This window comes from Cucumis melo, chromosome 2 (assembly GCF_025177605.1).
Source record: "Cucumis melo cultivar AY chromosome 2, USDA_Cmelo_AY_1.0, whole genome shotgun sequence".
NCBI classification, from domain to species: Eukaryota; Viridiplantae; Streptophyta; class Magnoliopsida; order Cucurbitales; family Cucurbitaceae; genus Cucumis; species Cucumis melo.
The window spans coordinates 15,568,526-15,580,762 of record NC_066858.1 but is presented as its reverse complement, the minus strand read 5'-3'; the positions used below and the strand labels follow the sequence as shown (position 1 = coordinate 15,580,762).

Here is a 12,237-nt window from a genome sequence, read left to right as displayed (position 1 = left end):
CCATAGTTTAATTTTTTATTTAGAGTGTTAGAATGGTTATAATGAACATGCCATATTTTTCGATTGAAAAAATAATTATTGTGATATTTTAATATTTATCAACTCTTTTTTTAAAAGAAATGAAATAAACCATCCAATTTTGGGTCTTTAATTTAGTTACTCATAGTTTTGTTATCTCTAACAACTTTAACTGTAATCTAAGAATCAAAATCGTATTTTTTTTTCCATATATTTCTTACCTCTCCTACGTTGCAATATTATTATTTATTACTATATAATATTCTCTCTTGTATACAATATATAGTTTGCTATTAATATATTATTTTGGTATTATAATATATTTCAATATAATAATATATTTGGTTTTGTTTTATTTGAGGTTGAATAGAAATGGAGAAGGAAAGGTGCAAGTTGCTTATCTCGGGATTGGGAAATATGAATATATTTTTCTCCACTTGGTTTTAGAAATTCAAGAGTTCAAGACACGATGTTTTAAAGAAATAAAATATATATAAAAAAATCTTGGATACATGTTAGGATTGCAAGAAATCCTAATGATGCATACCATATTTTGTTATTCATTCTTAATATATTAAGTGTCTTTCCAAGAAATAAATTGGAGTTTTAGTACTAAAAAAGAAAGGGTAGTTATAGTGCGTAGCAATTTTTAGAATAATTACTAAGTATGTAGCAATATTTTTAAAAAATTGCAAATATAGCAAAGTCTATCGATGATAGAGTTCTATCATTGATAGGCTCTTAAGGTTTATCAGTGATAGACCAACATTTGTTACATGCTCTATGAGTGATAGACTCCTATCATTGACATATTTTGCTATATTTACATTTTTTTTAAAGTGTTGCTATATACTTTATTATTTTGAATATAATTGCTATATTTGCAACTATCCAAAGAGAAAAAAAAAAAAACTTAGTCGATGAAATTTATGCATTTGCTTATTTAAGTCATGTAGGAATTTACTATTTTGATCTTGAGATTATCTTGATCTGGTTCCTCTCTCCTATATCTCATTTCTCTTTACTCAGTTTATGTATTTTTTTTCCAATCTCACTTCTCTCTCCTATATCTCCTTTCTAACTTGTGTATCTCGTTTCTCCCTCCTCAATTTTATTAAATTTATTATAGTTTATTCGATTTGTTTTGTTTGGTTGTATCTTGTTATGGATCCTCCTACAAATTTATCAATATTTGGTATTATACTTTATCTTGTACTCTCTACTAAATGGGACATTATATTCATCATTCGAAAAATTCAAATCAAAGTTAAACTTCCCACTCATTCAAAGCTTTCTAACACGAGAAAGTAGGCGTTTTGGTCTAGCAACACAGGCAAAGAGAATTAGGCTTTTTGTTATTATAGATCTTATTATAGGTTTGTAAAACTAATTAGTATTTATGAATCTCAACGTCTATTGAAAAACATTTGAATATTATGTACCATATATCAATATATTTTACTAAATGTTAAGGACGTGAAATTTGAAGTTATACATGAATATTGAATATCATTAGGTCTGGTTTATGAATTTTAACCTTCTAATAGAAAGAGATTTTGTAAACGTGATGTACATGTACATTATATTATTTAGAAAAACTTATGTTAATGATAACATAGGGAATCTATAGAATATTACACTTTAAACTATTCAAACCATATATTTTGTAACGCAATACACTATTGCATTTTCTTCGTATAAACGTTACTGCAACAAAAATTTGTTTACAGAACACTCAGAAATATGATAAAGACATACACCAAAATATTAAAGATACCCATTTCAAAATTACATAATAAACAAAAATTTCAATGTCTCAAATGTTAAAAAGTTTTTAAATACTCCAATAAAAAAGAGTAGAAATAACGTTGTCTCTACTAAAAACATAACAAAAACATAAAACAATATAAAGCTTCTAAGATTGACCAAGCAACTAACCGAGGAATAGGATATTTGCATGATCTCTTCTCGATTGTGCTCAGCCCCTTCCACAACGATCGTACTTGACATGCTTCTTAAACTTCATCTAAGAAGGAATTTTCAACTTATTTGGTCTACAAACTGAACGCTCGAGACATTAGAAGGTAGAACGACGTTTATGAAGCTTACATATTCGATCGGACATTTACCAACCACGTGGATCAGCTAAAGGATGAATGACATCTTTGTATATTAAAGAAAGACTCTTGTTAAGATAATATCGGGAAACATAATCTTTAATTGATAAATGCTTCTTACTCAACACAACACATGCATGAGGGCTCGAAATTTGTATAATACCACATCCTACAACTTCATCTTCAAGAAGGTATCTGCCCATCATGTTGAATGGTTCCATCTAATTACTTGATATTGAATGCTGTTCACCCAAAAAACCTACACAATAATTTAGAATATTACTATATTTATCTGAAATGTATTGTTACTGCTACAAAATTAGGTTTACTTGACGCTTGCAGTCTAAAAATACTTGACACTTTTAATAAAAACTGTCAAGTAAAATGAAAAAACTTCAAGAATAACAAAAAAGCTAAAAAATGCATAATTTTTCAAATTTTTTTTCCTATACTTGAGACATTAAAAATGTCAACCATAGTTTGGTTTTCTTGACATGTTTTAAATGTCAAGTATTAACTATTTTGAAATAAAAGTTTTCCTTTTCTAAAAAAAAATATTTTCAAATTTTCATTCCTTTCTCTCTCCATATGTACTCCCCTACATTGATCTACCTACACTAATTTGTTCTCTTAGATGCCTAGACTAAATCGATTGGAACTCAAAAACGTACTATAGGATAAAATTTTTTGAACATAATAATTGAAAAAAAAAATAAAAAACATCCTATTAAATGTTGGTGTAAACCCAGGTCACTTAAAGATGTGGTTAACATGTACATAATCTTTTTCAAAATAGCTTATTTTTTCAATTTAATTAAAAAGGTGGATTGACTACCTTTCCCCAAGGTTCAAACAAATTTAAAAAGCAAATAAGACACACAAAACTACTGATTTTCAACCAAAATTAAATAAAGTCTAATTAATACAACAATATAATATTTTTTTAATACAATGATATAATACATTTTTAGACTATTTTCAAATATAATAAAATGAAATAAAATATTTACAAAGTATAAAAAGAATATCACAATTTATCTACAATAGATTATTATAGATTAAAATGGACTACTATTTAGATTTATCTTGTATCGTGGTCTATCACATATAGGTTATGATATTTTTCTATATTAGTAAATATTTTAAGAAGTTTTGTTCTAAATCTTTCCTAATTTGTAAATTTGGAAACATTGATTTGACCTTGTATAGTGTTGTTTTTCTTATGTAGTTTCACTTCATCAAACTTTTTATTACGTTATGTTTAATATTTATTGAATGCAGTATGTAAGAATGTTTTTATTAACAAAATTATTTCAAAGGGAAAATTTTATGATGGCAAACATTGTAACAATATGGAAAACTAAAACCAAAAACCATAATTTCACAAAATGAAATGGCAAACATTCTTTTCTAATTCCAAGACTTGAAACAAGGGTTAATTAGATAAGTGATTCTCTCAGTGTCGATCTCAATTCAATTCATGTTTTAGCCGGAGTAATTATTGAATGAAGCCGGTGATCTGCCAAATTCTCTATCATCATTTGAAAACATTTTCTTTGCATAAATTGTTCTAATACTCATGTCCATGGTTTTCTCATCTTTTGCCTTATCCTGTTTAATTGTCATTGAAAAGCTTGTTCATGTTGGTAACTTTGCCAAGTCTTACCATAGTAAGGTAACTGAAAGTTTCCACAATGAGTATTCTATTAAGCTTTAACTTATACAGTAACATTATTGAAACTTGCTGCATTCTAAAACTGAGGAAGAGTTTGCAGCTTCTCTACATCTTGTATATGCATCTATAAGATTCAATACTCCATAGCACTTTCTAGATTTAACTTTTACTAGAAGAAAAAAAACTCATACAAATTGGGGGATGAATCTTAGCCAAAGCAAGAATTGAAGAAGGGAGAATCCATAATCCTTCTCCGCATATCAAACCAGAAGCGACAGCCGGAACCATCAATCCAGCCTTTTCACGATTTAGATAATGCCACACAAACACGATCAAGCTCCCCACGCACATATCGATTGCAAAATAAGCACCAACGAGGAAAGGCACAGCCATGACCATTGGCAATGGGATCCATTTCCCAAATTTCTCTAGTGTAAGATCTCTCAACAAGTTAGCTACTATGGCAAAGCTAAAGAATCCATAACATAGCTGCAAGCAATGCTGAGGCAGAGCTGAGAAGCCTTCAACTCCTAAGATTGCCATGTTTCGATATATGATTGCATACGGGACCTTGTATTCGCCATTTGGGTTGGCGAGATCAAATGCTTTGTAGAACATATAGAATGTGATAGGAGCTACAATGCAGCCTAAGGCTGTACCAATAGCTTGGCTTAAAAGCATGGATCTTGGAGATGTAAGTGTAAGATGGCCAGTTTTGAAATCATGCATCAAATCAGAGGAAATGGAAACAATAGATTTGATCAAACCACAACCAACTAGTCCAGCAACTACACCATCGTTTTTACCAGCCATAGCAGCAAGCAGAAACAGAGCCACTTTCCCATAGTTATAAGCCATATTCATGTCAGTTAGACCAGCACCATAGGCATTGCAAAAGCTAAGAGATGGTGCCAAAGTATAGGCCACAACTATGTAGTACCATTTGACCTCTGAGAACATGATTGGGATAACAATGATAGAGACAATGGAGAAGAAGATGTACCCTGTGATTGCCACCCATACCGGAATACTGTCTCTTAAGAACACTTCCTTTCGTCGATGATCGTTGAAAGTTTGGACTGAATCATCAGGGACTGCATCCATATAAATACCATGTCATAATGAATGAAAGAAAACTTGGGAATGGCACATCAGGAATCATCAATTTACATGTTTTCAACTTCTTGTTGGTTGCTTTTGCATACATGTTTGAACCAGTGAAATATAGAATTTTGAGGAAATGGTAAAGCCCATCTCCAAGTATCAAAGCAATTGATACAAATACCTGCACGAATCAATGAGTAAGAAAACTGACAATCAAAGAAACAAAAAGAAAAATAAAAGAGTAAAGAATATAGAAATTGACAAACAAATTTACATGATTCACTAACAATGTGTCAGCTACATTCAAGAACAGAGAGAGATAACAATTTATTATAAGAGAGAAAATATAAGATCTAATTAAGAGGCATAAACAATCTCTTAGTTTTCTTATTTATTATGTCCCATTGTAATTCAAGCATGAGTCTCTTTTCATTTCTTCGTAAGAGTGTTCTTTTTGTTAAAAAAACTAATAATAAAAACTAAAAAATGCCGGTAGAGTTAGAAAGTTCAGATAGTGCACTCTTCTAAACCGTGGGGTCAAAATCGTAAACACCAAACATATATTTGAATACAATTAGGCTTTGACCGTGTTGCCTTTGAGCCCCTAGACCTCGACTTGCTAACCAAGCAATGAAAACCGGTGCTTGGTTTTTTAGAGTATTAGATAATAGATTTAAGGCATTTTCACATCCAACAAAATAAAATAAAACAGAATTGAGGACAAATTTCAATAATGATGACCTATTTCCAATTTTATATATACCTTGTAACCATTGAGGCTTTTCATACTGCTCTCTGGAAGAGATCCAGGATACCATTCCCCTTTAAGTTCCTTCATTAAAGGCCACATAATGCCCCAAGAAAGAACAGCACCAAGAAGCAATGAAAAGTTCACAAGATGGGAGCAAATCATCCCTGCTCCAATATAAGTCAAGCTGAAATCAAAGTAAAACCTGCAAAAGATAAAAGCCTATCAGTTTAATGAAAAAAACCAACCAATTTCAAGTATGGAAAATAAGATGAATATAGGGATTTTGAGCACCCACGAATCTTTCCAAGCTTTTATTCCAAATGTAGGAAACTGTGAGAACCCACATTTTTCTCCTCCAGAATAAAACCATTGGAATAGAGCCCAGAAAAAACTGAATGAAAAGTATTTCATGAATCCATGAACTTGTTTCCTGGAAAAGAAATGAATAGAAGAAGTTTCTTCACAGTTACTTTCACATCAAGTGTTCAGTACACAATTTCATTTTAAATGAAGAAGAACTAGCAAGGGATTGCATACTTTGCTGCTTTGTCTCCTTTTGGTGTGTGGAAACCATTAATGAGAACGGCAGTTGCAGTTCCACTTGGATAAGTCAATTTATAGTCTAGTATCATTATCTGCAACACAATTCAAGACACCATTAATAAAAGCATCTAAAGTTCTCAAGTGCATCATGTTACAGCAGGATGATTGGCAATTTCTTTTAAAAGCATTTTGTTCTGCGGAGATGATTTTTACCCTTCAGAATATCTTTAAGCGACCTATCTTGAGATGTTGTTTCATTTTTAGGATTGCCCATATTGTGTGTTTTTGGAGCAGTTTATTTTGTTACCTAAGTTGAATTGTTTCTCTCGGTTGTAGAGAAATTTGAAAGGAGCTCATACATAAGAGCAACCTAAGTAAGTTAGTTTGAGGAGAACTCAAACTCCTGTCAACTGTAGAGCATTTGTCGTAGCTAGTGAATCTCAAGCTTAGGGATCGCGTAAGTAGAAAGTAGGAGTTGAGCATTTGTGAGTCATTTGTAAAGAATTTTTACCTATTAATATTGTAATTGTTGAACTTCATTAGCTAAGTTTCTTTCTATTGAGCACACTGTAACTTTCACCGTAAAGAGTTACCAATCTATGTGTTCATTTGTCTTTATTATCTGTTGCATTAGTCATCTTGTTTATCGGTGTGTTTATAACATTGCATGTGACATGTACAAAAACAAATTTAGATTCATAAACACATACCTTATATGAGAAAGAAATATACCTTTCTAAGGGGAACCAAGGCAAGAAGTCCAACAAAACTACTAACAGAGAGGAAGCCAGTGATCCAACCAATTCCTGGTTCTTTGGTGCTTCCAGGAGCATTTCCTTCCATGTTGACGCCCGCTTGCTCGTACGTCTTCCTGCTCAAAGCAAACAAGTAGGATCCAAAGCCACCTACACAAAAACATCAAACACTGCTGACAAAGAGATTATGTGGTGTTAATTAATAGCATGTTAACTACTCCAAAGATCCGCTGCTTGTGGACTATTGATTCAAGACATTTCAAACAAAAAAACGACAAAGCATTTCAATAGCTATCTCACCTCCAACAGCAATGCTATAACAAGCAACGGCACAAGTCTGAATGACGGTATTTTCCTGTGGTGTAAAGGGAGTGCATACAATTCCAGCTTTCTCAAGCAACAGAGTCCATGTCTTTATAAACACAAATGCAATAAGAGCAGCTGAAACGTTCAAATTTGGTACCAAACCTGTTGTAAGATTAAGCTTCATCACTATTACACTGTACATAATTCCTATTGCTATGCTTGCAATTACGCCACGGATTGTAATCTGTCTTGGCCAAGGTGGGATTGTTTTAACATCCTCTGCTTCATTTTGAGTCTTCTCTTCTTCTTTACTTTCATTAGTCTCAATTTCCTGTACTTCTTCTATGTTGGAGTTCCTCATTTGAATAAGCAGCTATAGATCTAACAATGTTCATAGTTTCAAGCGTAAGAACCCAGAAATTTGGAGGTATAAATAGTTTGATATTAGATGAGATTTTAGAATAAAGATAAGAAATTTAAGGAGTGGGAGATTTGTGATTTGTTTGTTTGATTGTTTGATTGTTACCCCCACAGGAAAAGGATGATGAAAAATTAGTACATTACATAGTTGGCCCTTCTGCTAACCATTTTCTTTTAATTTCGATTTGATTTTTTAGTCAATGTCTACTGAAGAAAAAAATTCTTAAAATTTATTTTTTTAGCTTTTACATTTCTAACTTTTTTTTTTTTTTTTTTTTTTTTTTTTTTAAATATAGATAGAAAGTGAATATGCAAATAAAACAAGTATAGACAAGGAGCAGTGTTTATAGTAATAATTTTTAGAATAATGTAAATGTAGCAACATTTATGGATGAGATTTTATAAAAAATCTTTTGCATACGGTATATATCTTCACTAATATTTTAAATCTAATTGATATAGTTTATTAATAATTAAACGTATGACAATATTTTTAAAAATTATCAAGATGACAAAATTTATTAACTCTACCATTAAACAATCAACTTTAAACATCAATTAAGTTTAAATTTTTATTATATTTGTAAACAGAGTACTTACGAATAAATCTTTTATGTAAAGTAGAGATTTGTCGTCTAAAATTAAACTTCATGTAGGAACCATGCAACTTGAGGTCTCCTTAAAAATTATTCGTTAAATTTTCATTTTGGTTGGTATATTTTGAAGTTGATTCAATTTTAGTATGGTTTAATTTTAGCTCTTATATATTTAATAAATCTAAAATTTAGTCCCAAAATTGGTTTATCATGCATTAATTTTTTTTTCTTTTGTTATCTATACCAATTTTATTATACATTATGAAAATATATTCACATATTATATTTTGGACAATTTTCAAATATAACAAAATGAATAAAAATAATTACAATATTGCAAAATATTACTGATATAAGTTGATAAACATTGATATATTACTATTCTCAAATCATTAATAGGCACTAATAGATGTCTATGACCAATAAATTATAAAACTTTGCTATATTTATATATATTTTTGACAATTTTATTGTTTAAAACAATTTTTTTGTTTGAAAAATACTATTATTTAATCAAATTTTGTAAGATTGATTGAGAGTAGAGCAAGTAAAATTAGACAATTATAAAAAGTAAAATTAAACAAACTTGAATCTAAACAATATTTTAACTAAAATTATTTTTTATTTGTAGAACAAGAAATAGAGAGAAGGGAAGAAAAAGAGAAGAAAACATAATAATTTCTTATTTAGTAATAAAATAAAAGGAAAATATATCTTTTGAAGACACTAAACTAAAAGTGCTATAAAAGTAATCAGAATCTCAATCTTTTTTTCCTTTTTCAGCATCAAATTGTTTGGATCCTCCCTAAGCATTAAAAATTTTAGGATTTCAAAGTAATTCAAAACCTATTTATTTGTAAACTAAACCTTAATCTCACCTACTTTATTGGACCCTTTTCCAACCCATGAAAATTTAAAAAAACAGGGTTAAAAATAATACTTTTAAGAACTAATCCCATGGCTTTACTTTATAACAATTTTATTTATTTATTTTCAATTTTAATACTTTAGCTCTTTAACAATTTATGTAACCATTCAATTCCTTTTATAGAAACTAGTAATAAGTTTAATGAGATTTCTTCCCTAAATCAACTATTAGACACCCAATTTTTTTTTTTTAAAAATACAAACTCTATATCATGAAATAATAAAAATTAATAAGTTATATATATATATATATATATATTAATTAAAGATTAAATTGTTACATATTTAAAAATACATCGACTAAATTATTACTTATTAAAATTGAGAAACTAAATTCTACCAAAATAATACATATGGACTATATCACTATAAAAGTAAAATTCAAATTCAAAGACTAAATTATGTTATTTTTATGAAAGTTTAGAAATTAAAAATTACTTATATTTTTTAATACTATTGCGTTAGGGTTGAACTAACTTATACAAAACTCACTTTGTACTGTAAAACAAATTCCCTAGTTTAACTTTAACTAGATTGTAAGAAAATTGGAGGAGATTATGTAGAATTTCAGTAAATCTTGAAAGTTAATGCATGAAAATCTAGGAAGACACAACAACAATAGATGAGAAACCAACTTACTTCGTTTTGCCAAATAGTATCCAAAATATGACCACGATAATGACAATATATACCTGCACACAATTGCATAGCAATCAACAAATCAATCATGTATGATAGAGATTCACAAAACCTTCACTATTGAAAAAAAAAAATAGACAAACAACTAAATCAAATAAACAAATGAATCAAACTAATAACTGAATTAACCAAATGGAACTGAACCTATTTGAAGATGGTGGCGTGAGGGCAGCTGCGACAGATTTGTAGGAGCAGCAAGGCGAGGGGGGGGTGGGGCGATTAGATGATGAACTAAAGGAGGGCTACGGTAGGGTGCTTATAAGGATAATAGATTGAAGAGTGTGCTAAGATTCTGTTAAATTACGTAAGATTGTGCTAAGATTCTTGTTGATGGTGGACAAAGAGAAAAAATGAAAGAAGTAAAAGCTTAAAATTTAAGCTGATGAAGTATTTGTGAGAGTGATTGGAATTTGGAACCTGAAGCAAAGGTGTGTTTTCCAAAAACTCAACTAAGAATGGATATTGTTTTGGGTTCCTTTCTCTTTTTAAAAGTGAGATATAGTGTTTATGGGGATATGTCCAATTTGTTTTATGTTTTTTGATTCATATATTTTTGTGGTTGGAAGGATTTTCAGAATTCTTTCGTCACTGGTCAAACTCAAAACCTCCTACTCTGCTTTTAACATCTTTTCGATCTTGATTAGTAATAAACCAAAAATCTAAAAAGGTTTTTGTCTCCCTTTTTAAAACGCTTCTTTTTTAGAGGTATGTGTTATTGTCTAATATGGTTGTTCATAATGTGCTTACGTTGGTTTTTTAGCAGGATATTAGAAGAAGTTGAATTTCTTTACATTAGAAAAGCTCAAAATAATAATAATAATAATGATAGGGCTCCAACAACTATAAAAGCTGATGTCGTTTAAATTTGTCATAGTTAGAAATATTTTAAACTTGTGCTAATTACCGCTAAATTCTAGTTCCAGAGTGGATAAAAAATATGAGTAGTCTCAAAGATTTAAATTGATAAAAGTTATGAGTAATATAACTTTGATGTCTTTTTAGGATAATAAGACTTGAACTTTAGACTAACTTCTAAAATTAGTATTATTTTAATTTTTTATATATATATGTAATATAAAGACTGTAAAATTGAGGGAGGACTCTAATTCCTCTAAAAATATGCTAAATTCGCTGGTGTGTATCTATATATATATAGTAACTTTAGTAGCAGAGTAAGGTGGAGAGTCGTGAAGAGAATACTTACAAAATGAAAAGACTACCTTAATAGATAGACCTCATTTAATGGTTGGAGAAGACTTCTATTATGACTTTGGCTCTGGATTCATTCATATAATAATGCTTGTTTATTTGCCAACTTTAACATATACTATACTTTGAAAATGTAATTGATCTATTTTTTTTTTATACACGTTTGTGATCGTCAAAAATAAATAAATAAATAAAACAAACAAAGGAAAAAGAAAAACAATGTCACACCCAATTGAACCGTTACCTTCTTCGTATATCAAAGATTAGATCGATAGTCTTTTTTCTAGCCATTAAATGAGGTCCATCTGATTAATAGTCTTTTCATTTTATAAGTATTCTCAAAAATTAAATTTTGTTATTTATGAATCAAATTAATTATAAATTTAGAAGTTGAATTTTCACATTTTCTAAAAGTTTAAGAGTTTAATTGTCACGATCAAAGTTTAAGATTTAATTAGGACTACTATTACGATAAGGGTGATGTTTGTAATTTGCCATTTTTCTTTAATTTTATATTTTAATTCCTCCCTTTGGATGCAGGAGGCTCCCATGCCACATGTTCAATGGAACAGAAAGATCTTTTTAAAAACATTTTTTTTTCCTATTTTCTTATGTAATTTCTGTCTTTAATTTTAGATATCATACGTTCTGATTTTCTAGATCATGACATTTTTTGTTTTTGTTTCTCTCCAAAACCGAACTTCAAATATGTAAGCAGTTTTGATCATCTTATTCATATATATTCCCCTTACTATTGTTCTAAACAAAATTCCTTTTAATTCCACATTTCTCTAATGAATGCCCTTTTTCTTACCAATCGAGCACACATTTGAAGTAAGTATTATTGTGTTATAAATATTAATAAGAGACTAATTTATATGTTTTGCATTGAGGTTGTGCCAAATTACACTTTCAAGAAATAATGATATTTCATGGTACGACATAACGATCTAGTTCTGAAATTGTCAACCAATTAACTATATCTATATCCATGATCTTTTCATTATATTGCATAGTTGATGTAAAGATTTGGTAAAGAAAAATGAAAATTGATGATCCATAGAGAGCATGCCTTTAGTGCGAATATCTTGAAGAAAATGACAAGGACATTGAAGTA

General features: G+C 29.6%; 1 protein-coding gene across 4 annotated transcripts; it reads right to left on the bottom strand.

The window, feature by feature from the left end:
- Window positions 1-3,821: 3,821 nt before the first annotated feature.
- Window positions 3,822-10,371, bottom strand: LOC103487454 (metal-nicotianamine transporter YSL3-like). 4 transcript variants are annotated; one of them, XM_051081633.1, is made up of 9 exons: window positions 10,056-10,371; window positions 9,852-9,904; window positions 7,264-7,650; window positions 6,941-7,113; window positions 6,203-6,300; window positions 5,961-6,095; window positions 5,678-5,867; window positions 4,948-5,095; window positions 3,822-4,904 (listed from the first exon to the last, which is right to left on the bottom strand). In XM_051081633.1, exons 3-9 carry the CDS (start codon window positions 7,628-7,630, stop codon window positions 3,970-3,972), a joined length of 2,046 nt encoding a protein of 681 aa, XP_050937590.1. In that variant the 5' UTR covers window positions 7,631-7,650; window positions 9,852-9,904; window positions 10,056-10,371; the 3' UTR covers window positions 3,822-3,969. The 4 variants fall into 4 exon arrangements, with proteins under 4 accessions (XP_050937590.1, XP_008444004.2, XP_050937588.1 ...); XM_008445782.3 differs by having other exon boundaries at window positions 4,981-5,095; window positions 10,056-10,370; XM_051081631.1 differs by lacking the exons at window positions 9,852-9,904; window positions 10,056-10,371 and having other exon boundaries at window positions 4,981-5,095; window positions 7,264-7,318; window positions 7,432-7,581.
- Window positions 10,372-12,237: the final 1,866 nt, after the last annotated feature.